This window comes from Syngnathus typhle, linkage group LG14 (genome assembly GCF_033458585.1).
Source record: "Syngnathus typhle isolate RoL2023-S1 ecotype Sweden linkage group LG14, RoL_Styp_1.0, whole genome shotgun sequence".
NCBI classification, from domain to species: domain Eukaryota; kingdom Metazoa; phylum Chordata; class Actinopteri; order Syngnathiformes; family Syngnathidae; genus Syngnathus; species Syngnathus typhle.
Genome location: NC_083751.1, coordinates 4,275,451 through 4,295,339, shown reverse-complemented (window position 1 = coordinate 4,295,339; position 19,889 = coordinate 4,275,451). Strand labels below are relative to the sequence as shown.

The window sequence follows — 19,889 nt, the reverse complement described above, 5'->3', positions numbered from 1 at the left end:
TTGACTTGTATTTCCGTATTTTATAAAGAAAGAATACATTTTGTTTTGTGTTGTTAATATTCTTTGCGATGATTTCTTTTTCACAAATATATACCTTACTCAGACTACATTATATAAAACGTTTGTCCTCTCAGTTTATAAATTGTCTTTATTCCAACACCTTCGATCATTTACAGGAAAGCTTTTATTCTGAAAGAGTAAGAAGAAGTCCCCAAGCGGAAGTCGTGGTTGTTATCTGCGCTAGTATGTTCTCGCGGTAACGCTTAGCGTCGTACACCATTAGCTTCCCTTAGCTAACGCTGTCGTTTTACAGCTTTTCGTGACGACCTGGCCCCCGCGTACCGAGAGAGACACGCCGGAGGCCGAGCGGCTTTTACTCCTACTTTTGAAACCAGGCCGCCGAAGGGAGTGGGAACATGCCGCACAACTTCCAGCCCGGAGACCTGGTCTTCGCTAAAATGAAGGGCTACCCCCATTGGCCAGCCAGGGTAAGCAAGCTAACAGCAGTGGCAGTAGGAAGAGGCTGAGGAGGAGGGGAGGCGAAGACATCCTTGCAACCGTGCAAGATGGACACACATGCAATACAACTATTATGTAGCTTTATATTTTCTAATTGGCCACTTTATGGGCATGCACGACAGGTAGAAGAGGCCCGGTGTGCATGCGATGATATTGGCCTCGTCTTCATACATTACGAGCGAAGCGAACGTTATTTTCTTTCGGACTGGCTTACAACGTACGTATCTTGCACAAACATCGCAACTTCTCAGCCCTAACTCCTCGTCACCTCAACGCCCAAATGATTGCCATCGTCTGACGTGAACTAGCCGAACATCTCGACAGTGATATGATGTCGATATTAGGATTTTTAATGCTGCAGTTTTTGGTTTATTTCCAGATTGAGGATGTGGCTGATGGTGCTGTGAAGCCTCCACCTAATAAAATTCCAATTTTCTTCTTTGGAACTCATGAAACGTAAGTACACTACTGTTGGCTGAAAATACTAATGCTAGTAGATTGAGTACCGAAATTGCCACTGTCAGTTGTGAGAGTAACACGAATGACATTTCTGTGTGTTGGTTATCCATTATCATATCATATTTATTCCAGTTTTATCGACGGTTGTTTAATATAATTTGGTTTTGTATTTTTTTACATTGTTGTTGTGCAGTGCATTTCTGGCAGCCAAGGATCTTTTTGCTTATGAGAAATACAACGATCGCTATGGAAAGCCCAACAAAAGGAAAGGCTTCAATGAAGGCTTATGGGAGATCCAGAACAATCCACATGCCTCCTACAGTGCTCCACCTGTGGTAAGTTGCCCCTTCAACCGTCTTTCATAGGTTCGATGACATTCACAAAGTTGTTGACTCGTGTGCTTTTTGTTTCTTAGCCCGCCAGCTCATCAGACAGCGAGGGCAACGATGGCGGCGGAGGAAGCGACGAAGACGACGATGAAGATGCTCCTGCGCCCATGAAGGCAGAGTCGGCAAGCGAGGCAGATTCTGAATCTGCAAGTGAAGATAGGGCAAGGGGACGAGGAGGAGGAGGAGGGGTGAAAAGGAAGCCGCCGGCATCTAAGGTACACATCTGCAGAGTTGGTTTTTAAACCACTTTCAATCATTTATTTGCTAGTACGTCTCCTCCATCGTGTCGCTGTCTTCTCTTAGCGTGCGCCTCCCCCGAAAAAAACTCGCCACTCATCCAGCGAAAGAGACGTGGAAAGCGGATCACCATCAGAGTCAGAAGCCACCCCGTCGGAGTCCGGCAACAACAGCGACCAGGTCATTAGACATAAATAAAACGACGACGACATCGTGGCGACATGCTGTTTTGTGTTTTACAGGATTTTACTCTGGAGAAGAAAGCAGTTGGGAGAGGCGGAAAGAAGGCGGCAACAGCAGGCAGAGGGAAGAAAAAGGTTCATGATTTTTCCTTTTTATTTTTCAGCGGCACTGCTCATCTGTCATAATTCAGAAATGCAACATTTTACGATCTTCTGTATTAGCTTTTCAGTTACTACAAGGATTTAAGAAAAAAAAGAAATAAAACAATTCAATTCTACAATTAATCATAAACCTGGGGTCTAATTCAATCCCTCTCTCTTAGCCTTTGCAGAAAGATTCATCCAACTCAGATTCAGACTCCGAATCTGGATCTGAGAAGAAAGCGGCGGACAGCGACTCGGAGGACGCGAAACCCCGACCGGCTATGTCCGGTTCCGAGTCTCAGTCCGGCTCCAAGTCTGAATCCGAATCCGACCCGCCTCCACGGAAGGCTCCACCAGCGCGCAAAAGAGCTGCAGGCAAGTTTGATAGAGTCTCTGTTTTTTTCTTCTTTTTTCTTTAATGCGTAATTTGTGTGCTGTTCCTTCTCCACAGATAAACCTGCGCCAAAGCCTCGTGCACGGAAACCTAAAGCTCCGCCTCCAAAGCGAGCAGCATCGTCGTCATCAGACAGCGATAGGTCAGAAGGCTATTTGTATCTTTCGAGTCATGTTTCGGCGCACACGCTCAACCGCTTTTTTCCCCCCACAGTGACAGCGAGCCGGACCGTATCAGCGAGTGGAAGAAACGAGACGAGGAGCGGCGGAGGGAGCTGGAGGAGCGGCGGAAAAGAGAGGAGGCCGAGGAGCTCCGGCGGCTACGGGAGCGCGAAAAGGAGGAGGAGGAGAAGCGGAAAAGAGAGAAGGAGATGAAAAAGGTCAGCGACAGCAGCAGCTCGGATGAAGGTGTCGACGATCACCCGCTCAAGAGGTCCAAGAAACCCCCTCCGCCGCCGATCCCGGCGCCGTCTGACTCTGACTCGGCATCGCCCGCTGAGGTAACAGGAGCTATTCATCATGTAATGCAGTGTGTAACTACTAGAACACAATGTATAGTATGTAATCTTTGTATCTGTCAAAAAGATGAAGAAATCAGCCAAGAAGACGGACAACCAAAACAAAAGCCGACAAAAGAAGGAAGAGGAGCGAAGGGAGCGGGAGCGAAAGGAGAAGAGAGCCAAACGGTCCGAGGAGAAGTCCAGAGCCAGGCGAGCCCACATTTGACACGACAGCTCCTGCATTCTCGCCGCTAATCATAATCCGCAAATAAATTCATGCGTTTTTCTCTCGTTTAGGTCCAAGCCCGAAAAACCGAAGCACAAATCGGAGAGGCCGCCGCAAAAGAAGAAAGGTAAGGCCAGAACACGGTCAAGGCACTTTTGCTTTAGTTTAACGCTGAAATTGGAAACAAATAGCAATGGTTGTTCTCCACATCCCGTCAGAACCGTCACCAGAGGAACAACTTCAGAAACTCCACACGGACATCAAGTTTGCTCTCAAAGTGGACAACCCCGTAAGTGGCCACCCTGTAACATCTCTACAGTCACGATTGGAACATTTTCAGTCAGTGTCAACTTAACCATTTGCCCGTGCGATGACAATAAAATCGCCTGTGTACCGTGCAGGACATCGAGCGGTGTCTACAAGCCCTGGCAGAGCTGGAAGCTGTGCCTGTCACCAGTCAGATCCTCCACAAGAACGCAGACATCATCGCCACGCTTAAAAAGGTGCATCTCCTCCACTGACCTTTAGAAGTTCAAATCCATCTGCCCTTCATTGGTTATTGCTCAAGGTAGCACCTATCATTAATAACTTGAGAAGTATGATTTCTGTATGCCCCCCCCCTGCAGATTCGGCGGTACAAGGCCAGCTCGGCCGTCATGGAGAAGGCCAGTGAGGTGTACAACAAGTTAAAACTTCGCTTTGTGGGCAAAGGAGAAACGGCAGCTAAAGTGAAATCGGACAAGGAAGGAGATGACGATGCGAAGGAGACGAAAGAAACAGGTTTAAAAAGAAGGAAAAAAACCACAAGTGAGATTCAATTCGACACCATGAAGAGTCGCCACCATCTTTGTTTCTCGACAGATTCGACTGCTGTGAACGGAGAGTCGCAAGAGAAAAAAGGCGAAGAGGAAAAAACTGCCGAACGCAACGACCACACTAACTCAAGTCCAATCAGGTTAGTGAAAAAGACTATTTTGTGGGGAGTAGACAATGTGGCCCATTAACTCACTGAAACAAAACTTAAAAAATTGCAACCCTGGTTCCATTTAATTGTACTTTCTACACAGGCGGAGCCCAACCAGCCCTCAGCAGACTGACGAATACACCCAAGAGAACAACAACAACAACATTTCTGCAGATATGGAGGTATCCCCTGCTGAAAGTTAAACAAAAGACGCCCTCCTAACAACAACCGCAGTGGACCAAGTGGTAAAGATGGAAGACGTACAAGGAGCCAACAACACTGCAACACAATCACCGACGCCTGCTATACGTCACTGTCCTCGCTCCAGACCTTTTCAACCATTAACACTCTGGGTAGATAAATTTGTCTGAGCGATTTGTCAGTGCAAAAAAGAATTATTAGCGTTGTGATAGTTTGTGCTGCACGTCCTGTCTTTAAGTTGCAGAAATGTCTTCTCTTCCATGACTGGGTCCTGTTTTTTTTTTTGTTTTTTTTTTAAACCTTTGTCTGTCATACTGCACGCGTCGGTTTAATACGTGCACTTGTGAACTCAATTTGGGCTGACGAAGGTATGAATTTTGAATCTTAACGAAATTTTCACTTAGCTGCCCGGCGGATTCTGTCGACTTTCTTCCGTATAAATCCTTTTTTAATAATATATATATATAAATGCTACAAAACATCACAAAGAGCACCAGTTTGTATTGGACATTTTGAGAGTGGTAAACTTGTTTTGTGTTTTGTTTTTCTTTTTATGTGTAAGGCAATGAAATGAGTTGACAGGTTCACTGACTTTTTATAGCTTTGTTTTCACACATTTGCTAAAAAAACAAACAATCTGTGGCATTACACACACGCATTATTTCGCTGTAATGTATGCTTATGATAAATCTGCGTGTTGATGTCATAATTGCCCTCCAAAAAAGTGGAGATCTCATGTAGCTGCAGACTTAAATGAAATCCCTCAATAATAAACAGTACAAACGGCAGGTGGTGGGTGTGCTGTCAGCATTTCCATCCTTTCACGGTTTAAAATTTTTTTGGAAGGTTTATTTGCATCTCACATGGAGTTAATGGAAGAGATGTCAAAATGTTCTTGATGTTCTTGTTTCATACGACTATAAAAAGATGACTGGAAAGAAAAAGGAAAGGTGTATATAAAAGTAAAATCAGCCATCTTGAAGGGTTATTAATATTAATTTGTTAAATAATTCCAGTTAAATTATAAACAAAAGTTTGCCTCCATTGCGTGTGTGCGTGGACCTTTAATTCCCACATCTCGCCTAATACCCCAGTCAGCTGACTTGCGGACGCCATTTTGTCAGCCATTTCCTCCATTGAGCCACTGCCAGCCAGGCGTCTGTGCGCAAGCAGCAGCCCAGGACGCTCCGTTTCTCTCCGGCCTTTCAGCAGCTTCTTTGGCCTCTTCACCCAGGGGCTCGCGGCACCAGCAGCAGCATCATCATCCCCGCCCCCCCGGGTGGATGAGACACCCTCTCCGGGCTCGGTCGACACCCACCGGTACCAGTGACACCGCCGCCAAGCAGCGAGCATGGCTTTGAAGATTGTCAAGGGGAGCATCGATCGGATGTTCGATAAAAACCTTCAGGATTTAGTACGTGGCATCAGGAACCACAAGGAAGATGAGGTAACTCAAATTAAACTAAAAACTTACACCTCCACGTCATCTCCCTCCCCTACGTAAATGACCGTTATGTTTGGCGACTCGTATCAGCTGAATTAACATTAATGCAACCTGGCTAAAATGCTAGCGTCACCGCTAACTGTCATATTAGCCGCTTAGCTCCCCTCTGTCCCCAAACAAGGACCTTCTGCTTCTAACAAAACATTTATCGCAAAAGAATATGACTTGTATGAATATTGAACTAGCCCCATGTTTTACTCTCAGGTCGTTTTTTTATTTATTTAAAAAAAAAACAAGCTTAATGACTGTAGCGGCTAATTGACAGTTAGCTAGAGGAAGGATGAGAATGGTGACTCAATCGGTCCAAATCATTCAGCAATCGGGTACTGTTTTGTTTTACAAATACAGACTAATTTTACCCTTTGCCGTTCGTAATTTGTAGAATGTCACACACGAGACCTTTTAAATATCTGACTGTGGACGGACAATTTGCATTAGGAAGAGTCGCAGAACAACACCCAAAAAATAGCTCCCAAAGTGGATATCGTTACTTTGTTGGTATTTTATTATTATTATTTTTATATAATTTCAGCCATTTTTAGAAATGTGACTATATAGAGGTTATTTATTAATTATCTACACTCTGCAACCTTGTGGAAGAGGATTTAATTGATCGCTTGTACATTGCTAGCATAAATAAATGTAACAACTAAATAGTTGCTGGATCAGTTAAGTTGGATAATTGACTCTGGGACACTTTTGACAGTATGCTGGTTGGGAATCAATCAATCAATCAATCCCCTGTGTCACTTCAAATCCACGTCAGCTTACTGCATTTATTGTCCTATTGCTCGACCTTGTCAACTTTTGTGCCCTACAAACTCACATCCGAGGTTGTGTACACACACACCCAGCTCGGGTCAGGTGTGAAATTCTGAGTGGTTTAAGAATCTCACAGGTTTCCAGATCAGCGGGTCAAAAATGTTCGTGTTTGTCTGAAGAGAAGTGTCTATCTTTATCTTTGCTGTATTGTGTCTACTCACCAATGCTTGACGGTGCTATGCGGGTTGGGTGTTCGCCTTTTTTTATTTTTTTGTCAATGGTAACCCAACCTTGCAGGCCCAGATAAGGTGATGGTTGCCCAGCCAACAGGGAACAGATTGTTCAATTATTAATGTTTTGGTATAAGTGTGAATACAGTTCAAAGTTCCTCATATAGTAGCGGAACCTCCAAAGTCAACACTCCATTTCGGCATGCCGTCGTCACTCGTTTTATAATTAAAAAGATCTTTGCAGTTGTCTCAAATGTGACTTGAACATCCACCGTTTCCATGTCAGCTATTTCACTTCTTTCAGTTGGTTCTGAATTAACCATTATGGCGGTGCGTGACGTGGAAGCCTGGCCTGCGTCTGCTGATGTCTGTGTGTTGTGTGTGTTTTGAAACCCCACACACTCCTTCCCCTGTCACTCTGCTGTCTCATGACTACACACACATGACCAACAACCACTCTCACTCTCTTCGGAGCTTTAAGCCTTTGCTATTGGTTGCTCTCGCTTGGGCTTCTCCTTCCCACTGTCGACGGAATGTTGTGCCTGTGGTGTCACTTTATAATTGTGAAGCTTACTAACGGCAACATGTTGACTATAAATTTTCTGGAATAAATAAATTGTAAAAAACAATTCCTACAGTTCATTCGTATTTGCTATTCGAAAATCTTGATCAAGTGCAAATAAAGACTCAAATTTGATCTGATTGTCCATATGTATAATTAAATGGAAAAAGCAGCATATACAGTTGTAGGCTGCTTTGCTCTTGTTGTCCTGTCCCATATATCGTTCCGCCTAATCTGATCTGCTGCCTGCCCTTTCTTGTTTGCCCTCAGGCCAAGTACATCTCCACTTGCATCGATGAGATCAAGCAAGAGCTCAAGCAGGATAATATTGCCGTCAAAGCCAATGCCGTGTGCAAGCTCACCTACGTGAGTATGCTTGGACGACCTTAATCTATTTATTACGCGCCATCACGACTGAATAAAGAAGCTCTCTTCTTTGCCAAACAGCTTCAGATGCTCGGCTATGACGTCAGCTGGGCCGCCTTCAACATCGTCGAAGTCATGAGCTCCTCCAAGTTCACTTACAAGGTAAAGCGGCGGGTCATCTGCGGCGATAAGCGCGGCTGTTCTGGCGAGACGGCAAAATAACGTGATGGCTATTCTGCGCCCTCGCAGAGGATCGGCTACTTGGCGGCCTCGCAGTGCTTTCACGAGAGCACAGACGTCATCATGCTGACCACTAATCAGATCCGAAAGGTAAGCGGCTGCGCTGCTGAGGGAGAGGAATTAGCATACACTTTATTAAAAAAAAAAAAAAAAGCAATGTAATGAGAAGCTTCCTGATAAACATCATGTTTCTCGCCCACGCAGGATCTGAGCAGTCCCAACCAGTACGACACAGGCGTCGCCCTCACAGGCTTGTCTTGCTTCGTCACCCCCGACCTGGCTCGGGACCTGGCCAACGACATTATGACGTTGGTGAGACGCAAAGCCACGTCATGAGTTGTCATCGCAATCGATCTTTTTGCCTTATTGAAATGAATGTGCTGTAGTTATCGCAATGAAACCAGGTACCCCGTAGTGGAAGTGTGACTTATTGTTTGTCATTCCTTCCTCTGCTCTAGATGTCTCACACTAAACCTTACATCCGGAAGAAAGCGGTGCTGATTATGTACAAGGTCTTTCTCAAGTACCCAGAGTCCCTCCGTCCTGCTTTCCCCAGGCTCAAGGAGAAACTTGAAGACCCAGATCCAGGTTGGAAAAAAAAAAATCATTACATTGTGTTAATCCTTTTGTACGAAGTCCATAACGCTAACCCTAATGGACGCTTGCCTTCCCCGCCCCCACTAGGTGTTCAGTCGGCCGCAGTCAACGTGATCTGTGAGCTGGCCCGCCGGAATCCCAAAAACTACCTGTCTTTGGCACCACTCTTCTTCAAGCTCATGACCTCCTCCACCAACAATTGGGTTCTTATTAAGATTATTAAATTGGTGAGTCAACAGGACACACACACATACACGTGTAATCCGCTGACTGCCACGAAACACCAGTGACATAAGAATTTAGGACGAATAGTTCATCTAGCATTTTATCATCTACTCATTTTCTTATCATTACTGTTAGTAGAATTATTTTTAGGAAAAATAAAACCACAATGTAAATTTGTAAAATAGTTCATTTTCAATTAACTCCCATTTTATTATCATTATAATCATTATTAGTCAAATGAATAAATGTGCATATAAAGTTGGAGTAAAATAATATTTTTATGAGATTTTTTTGTGACATCTGCTCTATTTTTACAGTTTGGAGCTCTCACTCCTCTGGAGCCTCGATTGGGGAAAAAGCTGATTGAACCTCTGACCAACCTAATTCACAGGTGAGATGAACAAAAATCCCTCAATTATGAAGTAACTTCAAATGGTCACGCACACATTTATAATCTGTGCTCTTTTTTTTTTTCCAATTTGCAGTACATCTGCCATGTCTTTGCTGTACGAGTGTGTGAACACGGTTATTGCGGGTGAGTACTTAGAATAGTCCCCGTGGTTTATGACAGTAGCAGCGTACAAGATGAACTAATTTGTGTAATACATGGAACAGGCTTTCCATTTAATTGATTTGCATTTCTGGCCTCAAAGATTTTTTATTTTGACTCAAATTTATTACGATTACAGCGCACACAAATTTGGGTTATACTGTCATCCTGTTAGTCTCCAAAAGTCTGATTGCCACCGTGTCCTGTTTTGCAGTGTTAATTTCTTTGTCGTCTGGGATGCCGAACCACAGTGCTAGTATCCAGGTACGCTGCGATCTGGTCAATTTTACACAGTGCATGTTTTTTTTTTCCCCTCAGTCACAACTCTTGTCAAGTACTCATATCTATCTATTCTCTTTCAGTTGTTTTTGTTTTGTTCATATTTACTTTGAAGGTGTCGCTACAAAAATACCATTACGTCCCGATTTGGCCGTCACACTTTCTTTCTGTTTTCCAGCTCTGTGTCCAGAAACTGAGAATCCTGATTGAAGACTCTGACCAGAACTGTGAGCCCTCTGTCAATGCCTGCAGTGTGTCATTTTCTCATTGTCTGCGTGTTACTCACTGTTAACCACAAGCCCCACACCCTTTTTAGAAGATTCCTCAGAGCCTCCACCCGAATCTTGATAACTCGAATTGCGGAACCTTTGTGCTTGTGGGCCTGTACCCCTTTCCTCACATTGAGGGTCCATTCGAGTTATCTGGATCGATTCCCTACAAATAGATAGTTGTCTAGAGTAGTTTGAAAATTGACTGTGTGGGCTGTACTGGTTGGTCCTCACTAAAAACTGAGTTGTCGTCAAAGTGTCCATGTTTGCACCCCAAATTTGTTGATTCTCATTTCCTCAAATCAAAACCATTTTATTTAAAAAAAAAAAAAAAAAAAATCCATTAATTAGTGAGTCTGTTTAAACGCCACAAACCACCGGGACCAAATAGTCGATCAGTCCAGCCCGTAACCTGTGGTGTGAATAGAGCAGATTCTGAACCTGTGCGTGAACGTCTTGTTAGCTTGCCTGCTTTTCAATTACAGCTAAAGATGCTAAGCTAAAAACAAAATGAAGCCACATAGAAAATGATTCTCATAAATATTTGAACTAAAATATGTACAGTCCAAAATACTTTCGCGTTCGCCGACTCATTCGGCCGCTCTGAGGCCACTGCAGCCAAAGTCACCACCACTCACTCGTATTGATTAGAATGTGAGAGGCTTTTCTTTCCTCCGATAGCAACACAATTTTGCGACTCAGCAGGTTTCGCACGGCCAATGTTTTTGTCCTGCGTGTACGTGTTTGTGTGTCTTTCCCATTGTTCTTTGTGTTTTAATGATCTTTTCCTTGGTAGTCATTTACATATAACTCACATGACTGAAGATAGCTACAGTTAACTTTTTACCAGGGATGCAATTTGAGCATTTTAAAAAGTCAGGCATTGATAGTGGTAATTTTTTTGGGAGTTTTTAGTTAGTCATCTGTCTGGAAGTATACTCAGCAAGTGCGTGTGTGAACTTGTTCCTCCAGTGAAGTATCTGGGCCTTTTGGCCATGTCCAAAATCCTGAAGACCCACCCGAAGTCAGTGCAGAGCCACAAGGACCTCATCCTGCAGTGTCTGGATGACAAGGACGAGTCCATCCGTCTCAGAGCTTTGGACCTACTTTATGGCATGGTATGTGATTTTATTTTATTGTTTTTATACTTAATTATTAATTTGCAATCCTCTGCCGCTGGGATAGAAAAATAAACAGACGTTACTTGTGCTGAATAAATTATGAAATGCGGAACAAATTAATTGAAGTACATTCAAACGTAGCGCTTAATCTGTATTCCTCTGCAGGTCTCCAAAAAGAACTTGATGGAGATTGTGAAGAAGCTGATGCTACACGTGGACAAAGCAGAGGGAACCACTTACAGGGATGAACTGCTCACTAAGATCATTGACATCTGTAGCCAGAGCAACTACCAGTACATCACCAACTTTGAGTGGTCCGTTTTCCCTCCACGCAGTCGCCCACACATTCTATTTTTGTCGTGATTTTCAGCTGTATTTTTCCTCCCGTGCACACTTCACAGGTACATCAGCATCCTTGTAGAGCTGACGCGATTAGAGGGCACGAGGCACGGACACCTGATCGCCTCTCAGATGCTGGACGTGGCCATCCGGGTTAAGGCCATCCGGGTATTTGCCGTGGCCCAGATGGCCACCCTGCTGGACAATGCTCACCTCTTGACCGGGAACATGCAGAGAAATGGCATCTGTGAAGTTTTGTATGCGGCAGCTTGGATCTGTGGAGAGTTCTCGGAGTATGACACTTCCAGCCCTTGTTTCTGTGAAATCATAACGTTACTCTTGTAAAATATTCTCGATCGACAAATTCAGAATGCAAATAACTCGAGTCAATCCTCTTTAGACACCTGGAGAACCCGTTGCAGACGCTAGAAGCCATGCTGCGTCCCAAGGTGGCCACCTTGCCGGGCCACATCCAAGCCGTGTACGTGCAGAATGCCGCCAAGCTGTTCGCCACCGTGCTGCAGAGCCAAAAGGACAACACGGATGGCACAACAGTGCAAGAAACCAACCAGCTCATGATCGACCGCCTCCCGCTTTTTGTCCAGAGCGCCAACCTGGAGGTGCAGGAGAGGGTAAGATGAAATGGCTCTCAAATTGCGAGTTGTTCCCATGGCAACCTGATGATGACAATTCTGATCAAAATGTGGTTTGCGTTTTCCGGACTGCGCTCGCCAGGCGTCTTGCATCCTGCAGCTGGTGAAATACATCCAGAAACTGCAGCAGAAGGAAGTCGAGGTAGCGGAGGAAGTGATTGCACTTTTTGCCGGAGAACTCAACCCTGTAGCCCCCAAGGCACAGAAGAAAGTGCCTGTCCCTGAAGGGTAGGCCAGATTCACATTTGAACTCGCCTGTTATAATAGCTGACTTTTTTTTTTTCTTTTCATGTGGATGTGTTTAGTCTGGACCTGGATGCCTGGATCAACGAGCCTCCATCCGAGAGCGAGTCTGAGGACGAGCAGCCCAAGGCTATTTTTACAAAGGAGGAGCCCAAGCATTCCCGGCCCAGACACACAGAAGTGGACGAGAAGGAGCTGGCAAGGGTACGACACCCTCCGTGTTATAGCCCTGTTATAGCCCTTTTACCAGCATTGAATACAAATGTGTTTTCAAGTAGCTTTCCCATGTTCCCATGTGCTTGTTAAAATAACCAAATTGCATCTGGCTTTTTTTTTTTTTTTTTAATTTTTAACCTTCACAGAGAAGAGAAGCCAGGAAACAAGAGCAAGCCAACAACCCCTTTTACATCAAGGCCTCACCATCTTCTCAGAAGGTTTCAGTTTTTTTGTAGTCACTTTGTTGCTTCAAAATATCTGTAGAGGTTGGGTGTATGTTTACCAGGAGATTTGGGTTTATTTTTTCTTCTCACAGGTGTACCAGGACACATCAGGAGTGGAGCACATCCCAGTCGTTCAGATTGATCTGAGTGTGCCTCTGAAAGTACCAGGTGGGACTCCAGCGATCTTAATATGAGTATATCTTAGTATACTGTATTTGAACTTGAGGATTAAACAAGTTCCCCCGCCTCTTCCTCAGGCCTGCCTATGTCCGACCAGTACGTGAAGCTGGAGGAGGAGCGTCGGCAGAAGGAGCGAGCCGACAAGAAAAAGAAGGACAAGAAGAAAAAGAAAGAGAAGCGCAGTGGACGTGGGAAAAAACACGACTCGGGTCCGGAGAGCGAGGAGGACATCACGCCGGCGCACATGGTCGACATCGTCACCGAGGAGATGCCAGAGGTGACGATGTCGTTGTTTGATCTCACGCGGGGTGTGCTGATTTTGTTCCAATGGTGGCAAAGTCAGGCACAAAATCAAATTGTCTTGTTTTTATTTATTGATTTTAGATTTATTTTTTGCAGCCTATCAGAATGATTTGATTTAATTTAAAACACACAAGGGCTTTATCTACAACAAAAAAGCGAGATAGCTAAATGTTAATTTAGGACATCACAGCAAGTCATTTAGTAATATAAATTGTTTAGTTGTGGTAATATTGATGAACAGCAAATCATTAGCCAAGTCATACTTAAATACTCATAGAAAACTAGAGAATTGACCTTGTATTGATTGATGTGCCTGCAGAATGCCTTACCCAGTGATGAGGATGACAAAGATCCGAATGACCCTCACAAAGCCCTGGATATCGACCTGGACAAGTGAGTCAACACCTTCTGTGGCCTTCCTCAGAAAAATCTTAATCCCAAATCCATTTTAGTGTGTTTCGGGCTTCCTGGCCACACTGTCGATGTGCCGTGGCCTTACTGCCCCCTTTTTCCTCCTTTCACTGACTCTCACGGCTTTTTGCTTCCTCTCTTCTACGCATACACACACCCCCATCACTGCCCACTTTGTGCGGGCAGCTTGGTGGAAATGGCTGGGCGCAGGTGAGTAGCATCTCAGCCACGTGACCTGCCGCTTCGACTGCATCTTTTGCTGTCTTTATAATTAGCTGTCTCATTAACAAAGCTTTACCCGCTGATTTTTAATGCTCAGCATTCTTTTGACCTGGTATGATATTCAGCGTGCCCTTCTCAAGCCTGGTAAAATCAGCATTATTCCCTGAGAGCTTCCCGCAGTTAAGAAAATTCTGCACATAAGATCACTTACTGGATGCTGCTGACGTTCTCAGGCTTTAGTTCTGATTTAATTGCATCTAATGTAAACTGCCTGATTGCTACTAAATATAGTCTTCAGTCTGTCTTTTATTAGTCGTACAAAACTAACAGAAGATGCGTTGTATGATGTTGTTCTATCCAGGCCACTTGCAGACAGCGAGAAGCTACCAGTCAGGTCCCACCGTCCGGCAGACGTCCTGAAAAGCCCGGACGGAGATACGGAAAGTACCTCGCAGGAGGTCAAGAGGAGCAGCAAAGAGAAGAAGGAGAAGAAGAAAGATAAAGAGAGGGATAGGAAGGTAAGGTTGGCTTTGACTAAAAGTCACATTCTTGTCCAACGAGATAAATGCATGGCATCACATTTTGAAATTGTTCTCTGGCAGAAGAGCAAAGAGGAGAAGAAGAAGAAAAAACACAAACATGAAGAAAAAGGAGTGGATCTTCTCGGGAATCCGTCGGGTGAACCCGCCGTCCAATCAGAAACACCCGTTGAGGTGGTGGCTCCGCCCGCCTCCACGACTGCTGAGGTATGCCAATCCAAGTTGTGATTGTTTTGGAATTGAGGCTTCAAATCATTGTTTGATTTAAAAAAAAAAAAAAAGTTTATCATTTCGTGTTGATCAGTCGTAGTAACCTACAGAGTGCCTTTGCCCTGCCCCCTTTCACCTCCTCTGCCTCCCTCGCTCTTCTAGGTGTCAGATCTGGACTTCTGGCTTTCAAATGCTCCAGCGCCCTCTCACGCCCAGGTGGAGTCCTAACCCTCTTGCCTTTCCCCTCGTGACTTCGTTGTACTCGTCTATCCTTCCTCATAACGCCACCTTATTTGACTTTTTATTTTTCCCTCTCTCATCAGCCACTCGTCGACCCGCTCTCTTTTTCTCAGGTGGCCCAACGCATTCCCTTTCTCATTTACCAGCCTTCCTTTTCGTGTGCATGAGCGACCGTACTATACGTTGTAACGTTTCTCTTCTTGTTTCCTCTATCCCGTCGAAGTTGTTCTTCACATTTTTGTGGATGTTTTTCATTGTTGTTTGGTGACGGCGATAAGAGCACGGATATCGTCTTGTAACGTTGAACAGGAATCTGGCTTTGATTCACTTAAAAAAACTTGTCTGTCGATTTTCTAATCAGGAATTGACAACCTGTGCACATGTTCATGTAATTCCACTCTTGACTTCTGCTGTTTCTTGTTGGCTGGCTTTTCCCGGAGTAGTTTCGTCTCCAAACTCACTTTGGCTGATCCTTGTCTTTGCTCTGACTGGTCTCGCTAGAGAATTGGTAAACAGTGTAGGATGTGGTTTGCCTCTTGCTAATCGATGTGGTTTTTTTGTGTGTTTATAGGAAGCAGTAACAGTAGCAGCAGAAGCCGTTTCCCTGCCCAAGGCAGCTTCTGGCACGACGCCACACTCCGATCCCGACGAGAGCAAGGACGCCGAGACGGAGGAGTCGGTGAGTCACTACCTATGATGTCTTGGAGAGATAAAAAAAAAAAAAAAGTCTGCCGCGGTGGCTGTTTATTACACATAATCTGTCCCGCTCGTGTCCTTCCAATGTTAAGAAGTCATCTAAGCACAAGAAGAAGAAGCAGAAAAAGGAGAAGGAGGAGAAGGACAAGAAAAAGAAGAAGAAGCACCATCACCATCACCACCACAGCGATGGAGGTGAAGAAGGGACTGTGCAAAACGGCAGCGTGGATGAGGAAGAACCTCTTCCGGTAACTGAGATGAGACCTCATCATTTTAATTTTCTTATTATTTTGAAAAATTATTTATTCTTTTTTTTTTTTCAGCCCATGTCCAACTACTGCCTCCTCGCAGAGAACGCTTACATCAAGATGGTGAGTAATCAGGAACCCAAATACTTCTGATTGTGGGTTAAACGTTGTGCAACATCTCAAATTGATTGAGTGATCAATATCCAAATTTTATGAGACGTCAGCTCACTAAAATAAGTCTCATTGTCCAATCTCCCTCTCTTTTAAGATGATGGAAGATGCCGATCAGGTACTCGCAAAGTTCTGTGACGGGCAGAACCTTATTACAACTTCTGTCCTAGATGTGTTTCTTTGTGTTTATGTCCTGCATCGATTGGCCGTCCCCGTGCCACAGAGCTGCTTCCTTTTTTCAAAATCTTTGTCCTTGCTGCCTTTTTCTCGCTTTCGTGGAAAGAGCCGTGTGTGGTTGATGCTGTGTGCAACAAAATATATCTTTTAATGTGCAACCTTTCTCACGTGTTGAATTTGCCTTTCTCCTCAGGTATACGACATCCAGGGGAACCTGCAAGATGGCAGCCAGGTGGTGGTGTCGGTCATCTTTGAGAACAAATGCGATAGCTTCCTGAAATCCATGGAGTTCAACGTGCTGGACTCCCTGAACTCCAAGCTGCAGAGGCCGGAGGGGGCGGGGGCGCACGACGGCCTCACCGTCCCCTTTCAGCTCCCTCCTGGTCAGTTGCTCCAGTGCCAGGAATTTCCTGCTTGTAATGCAATCTGTGGGCTTCTATTGAATCAGCAAATACCAAAACTTTTGTTTGTGCCAAGGTTTGAATGAGTTTCATTTCAAGATGTTCGACAGAAGCTAACCAACTGCTCCCTTGTATCGCAGGGGTGTCCAATGAAGCGCGCTTTGTGTTCACCGTGCAGAGCATCGTCATGCCACAGAAACTGAAGGGAACGCTCACTTTCATTGTCAAGGTTAGAAAATAAGCCCAATATTGCAAACTCATCTGAGGACCTTGAATGGGAAATTCATGGTGTTCTTTATTTCCCTGGATCAGAATGAAGACTCCTCAACTCATGAGAAACTGGACTTCAAACTGCACTTTACTTGCACCTCCTACCTAATCACCACTCCATGCTACAGGTGAGGACACATAACTTGCAATAATTTCTGTCATTTGCCAAAAATCTGGCAAACAACTTGTAAATTATGCTGAAATTAAGTCTTGTTTGGATGTCGCCAATGTAAATACAATAGAAAGTAAAACTAACCCTTATTGTTTCGTTGGCTAGCGACGCATTTGCAAAATTGTTGGAATCCGGCGACCTGAAGGGGAGCTCTGTCAAACTGGAAGGCATCACCATGCCCTTCCACCACCTTCTGGCCAGGATCTGCTTCTATCACCACTTCTCTGGTACACTTAAAACACATTCCATTTCAGTTTACGTTAAAAGAAAGTTTTTATGACAGTAACAATTTTTTGTTTTTCAAACAGTCGTGGAGAGGGTGGACTCCTGTGCCTCCATGTATAGCAGGTCAATCCAGGGTCACCATGTGTGTTTGCTCGTCAAAACTGTAAGTGAATCAAACGTTCGTATTTTCTTAAGTGTTGACAAGTCACGCTTTGACTCTCCCTCTCCGGCAGTCCGACCAAACGGTGTCCATCGACGCCAAATGTGACGAACCGGCGCTGCTCGGGAACGTGCTGGATGAGATCAAACAGACCTTCTCTCAGTGCTGATTGTACCCAGGGTAGCCCAATTTCCGCCCTCCTCACTAAAACACAACATCACCACCTTAAAAACACTTCTGCCGTCGCCCTATTTATTTATCGATCTATCCGCCCTCTTCCTCGCCTTTGCTCTTCTCCTCGCTTAGTCTTGAGCACAACTCACTTGATGTCGTTTTACAGACTCGCAGTGTTTTCGCTCCGTCTCCCCCTGCAAGGCACTTTTCAATTTCCTTTCTCCTGAGCTCTTGGATTTCCCTCCTCCTGGACTTCCTCTTCCCCCTGTGTGGCGTAATGTTGACAACTGGACTTTTGTTGTCGATGGGTGAATTGCGTTTTTACTGTTTTTGAACTATTTTGTCATTGATGTGTATTTTTCTTTTGTCTGAACGCCTGTTTGCGCCTTCTATTTGTGTGTGTGCGTGAACATCTGACTGCTGTTTCAGCCTTGAACTAAGTGACACTCTTTCAAATGGAAAAAAAGAGGGACTCGTTCTCACTACCTGGTCTCTTCTGACCCCCGAGGCCTGCAGTAGATCAGACACCGAAGCGAATTGCGCGACTCACAAAAAGTTCAGGACGTCCAAATTTCAGATAACATTTCTGGATTAAGTGAACTTAATTTGACTCTTTGTGAGTAGCGTAAAAGGCACAACTAGCAGACTTGGGATGTCTGATTCCTTCTGCCCTGCCTGCTTTTCCCTCAATGGACCAAAATGGAGAGACACTTGAAAGTTGAGCACCACTAGTCAATACCAATCAGACCCACAAATTTGTTGCGGTTAAAATAAATTAGCAACATATAAATGCCTCCTTTTTTCCCATGGGAAAAATAAAAACTATAACCGTCTCACTTTATAGTTGCAATTTTTCACGCACAGACATTACTTAACTGTGGAGCCCATTTGAACTCTGTTGCTAACTAAAAGAGCAGCATACTGAACTCTCAGCTGGTCTTTACTTTACGGAGGTTTTTTGCAATAGGCATTTTTTTCTCTGTGCCTTTTGAAGGACATTTCTTTCAGGTGTTACAGATTTGTTACATTTGTGTAATTAATATGTGGCAATTAAAGAGGTTGGCTGCTGAAACTATTCACCAATTGCTAACCAAATTAGCAGCACCCACTGAAGCACGATAACAGTCTTGCATGGATTAGTTTCACTACGGGTCACTAAGTTGTCTCCCAACCCACTTGCATTTGTCCATAATTTAATTCTATAATCAGATAGTTTGATAGTGACCATCTGCAAATGTAAATGACGTGGGCACCAATTTCTTTGACTAGTAGTAGTTAAACTGTAAATAAACCAGAAACTATGATTCCCCCAAATGGTTATATATTTTCAAACTCTTTATTCATTAGCATATGTATGTGCACTTGACGCAAAATGCTCCATAACAACCCAGGCTAAACTAACTTCCACCGCTAACAACCCATGCTAACATCAGTATTAGGCACCGCTGCCTCTAACCTCACGGTCGCTTTTCTTTTTGCATTAAGCGCTTTCACCTTAAATCACCAAAGTAGCAAGCTCAAGACTAACCGGTCATTCCCATTTGTTTGTTTTGTCAGCCATCACGTGAAAATGTTCCCTCACAAGTCTGACTACATGTGTGGTCAGCTGTAAATTGCAGGAATGTCCATCGAAAGTAATAAATGTTTACCTGTTCCCGACAATGACTTATTCGTGGAGTTTCTCTCCCCTATTGATTGTCACATTTTTCTGATCATTATATTATTGCATACAATATTGCATGATTTAGGAATGTACACTTTTTTATTAACCTTTTCTTCCATGGATGTTTTCACCTGAATTTTCATTCCATTTTGTCCTTTTTTTTTTTTTAATGACGGACCACAATGGTTTTTGATTTTATGCATTCAGTTTCTTTCAGTATAGTTGAATGATTTAAATTATTAAAACGCAGATGAGGAGGAGGAAGGCGTTGAATAGAAATTAGGATGGTGAGGGCATTGAGAGCTCTCAGTTAAGAACCATATTACTTCTTCCTCGGTTTGGCCGCAGTTCTTTGTTTTTGCCCGTGACATTGAAAGTATACTCGGCACACCACATATTTCCCAAAGCTTGTTTCTTCAGCTGTACAATGTCATACATTTCAAAAAAGGGGATGTGAATGATCTTCATTCTCTGTAAAAATTCCCCTACTTAAGAGAAAATAAAAATTATAAGATGCTACAGTCTCTTTGTTTGTCTAAGCACCTCCGAATTTTAAAAAGCATTTTTTTTTTTTTAAATATAGATGTCAAATTTATAATCACCTTTTTTTACATTTTAGGCAAACGTGTTGAATGGGTTCGACGGGTAGAAGTAGAGTAAGTTTTGACATTTTACTAATAAAAATGTTATTTTACGCGTTTTACATAGCGGTACGAGTCGCCCTTCGTTTGGGTAAAAAGCCGTGACGCGTGTGTTAAACAAAGGCCCACGCCAAATACACTTGCGCACTTTACAGCTCAATAGTCACGTGTATGAACTGGTATTATATTTAG

At 44.0% G+C, this 19,889-nt stretch overlaps 2 protein-coding genes across 9 annotated transcripts; both read left to right on the top strand.

Annotated features, from left to right (window-relative positions):
• Window positions 1-229: 229 nt before the first annotated feature.
• hdgfl2 (HDGF like 2) lies at window positions 230-5,002 on the top strand. The gene is made up of 16 exons (XM_061296594.1): window positions 230-488; window positions 899-975; window positions 1,172-1,313; window positions 1,394-1,582; window positions 1,671-1,784; window positions 1,847-1,921; window positions 2,110-2,305; window positions 2,382-2,466; window positions 2,538-2,823; window positions 2,909-3,033; window positions 3,121-3,176; window positions 3,268-3,338; window positions 3,451-3,552; window positions 3,676-3,829; window positions 3,911-4,004; window positions 4,117-5,002. The coding sequence occupies exons 1-16, from the start codon at window positions 417-419 to the stop codon at window positions 4,214-4,216; spliced, it is 1,938 nt and encodes a 645-aa protein (XP_061152578.1). The 5' UTR covers window positions 230-416; the 3' UTR covers window positions 4,217-5,002.
• A 333-nt stretch (window positions 5,003-5,335) lies between these two features.
• On the top strand, window positions 5,336-19,575 carry ap3d1 (adaptor related protein complex 3 subunit delta 1). Of its 8 annotated transcripts, none has more exons than XM_061296580.1 (36): window positions 5,336-5,661; window positions 7,543-7,638; window positions 7,720-7,800; window positions 7,888-7,968; window positions 8,083-8,190; window positions 8,337-8,466; window positions 8,563-8,702; window positions 9,018-9,091; window positions 9,186-9,235; window positions 9,465-9,514; window positions 9,708-9,756; window positions 10,771-10,916; window positions 11,085-11,233; window positions 11,321-11,551; window positions 11,659-11,890; window positions 11,994-12,139; window positions 12,217-12,358; window positions 12,517-12,588; window positions 12,687-12,762; window positions 12,852-13,051; window positions 13,397-13,470; window positions 13,675-13,698; window positions 14,072-14,228; window positions 14,316-14,456; window positions 14,622-14,675; window positions 14,783-14,812; window positions 15,271-15,378; window positions 15,488-15,643; window positions 15,719-15,766; window positions 15,912-15,932; window positions 16,185-16,374; window positions 16,533-16,621; window positions 16,705-16,790; window positions 16,940-17,061; window positions 17,143-17,222; window positions 17,293-19,575. In XM_061296580.1, exons 1-36 carry the CDS (start codon window positions 5,566-5,568, stop codon window positions 17,386-17,388), a joined length of 3,825 nt encoding a protein of 1,274 aa, XP_061152564.1. In that variant the 5' UTR covers window positions 5,336-5,565; the 3' UTR covers window positions 17,389-19,575. The 8 variants fall into 8 exon arrangements, with proteins under 8 accessions (XP_061152564.1, XP_061152562.1, XP_061152566.1 ...); XM_061296578.1 differs by having other exon boundaries at window positions 14,313-14,456; XM_061296582.1 differs by lacking the exon at window positions 13,675-13,698 and having other exon boundaries at window positions 14,313-14,456.
• Window positions 19,576-19,889: the final 314 nt, after the last annotated feature.

What these genes read in the sequence shown, in the direction of transcription:
- hdgfl2 (XM_061296594.1), top strand. Translation starts at nt 417, where the DNA reads ATGCCGCACAACTTCCAGCCCGGAGACCTGGTCTTCGCTAAAATGAAG. An exon ending in ACCCCCATTGGCCAGCCAGG is followed by an intron (nt 489 to 898) that starts GTAAGCAAGCTA and finishes GTTTATTTCCAG; the next exon opens with ATTGAGGATGTGGCTGATGG. An exon ending in AGCGCGCAAAAGAGCTGCAG is followed by an intron (nt 2,306 to 2,381) that starts GCAAGTTTGATA and finishes CCTTCTCCACAG; the next exon opens with ATAAACCTGCGCCAAAGCCT.
- ap3d1 (XM_061296578.1), top strand. Translation starts at nt 5,566, where the DNA reads ATGGCTTTGAAGATTGTCAAGGGGAGCATCGATCGGATGTTCGATAAA. An exon ending in ACCACAGTGCTAGTATCCAG is followed by an intron (nt 9,515 to 9,707) that starts GTACGCTGCGAT and finishes TCTGTTTTCCAG; the next exon opens with CTCTGTGTCCAGAAACTGAG. An exon ending in CGCTCACTTTCATTGTCAAG is followed by an intron (nt 16,622 to 16,704) that starts GTTAGAAAATAA and finishes TCCCTGGATCAG; the next exon opens with AATGAAGACTCCTCAACTCA.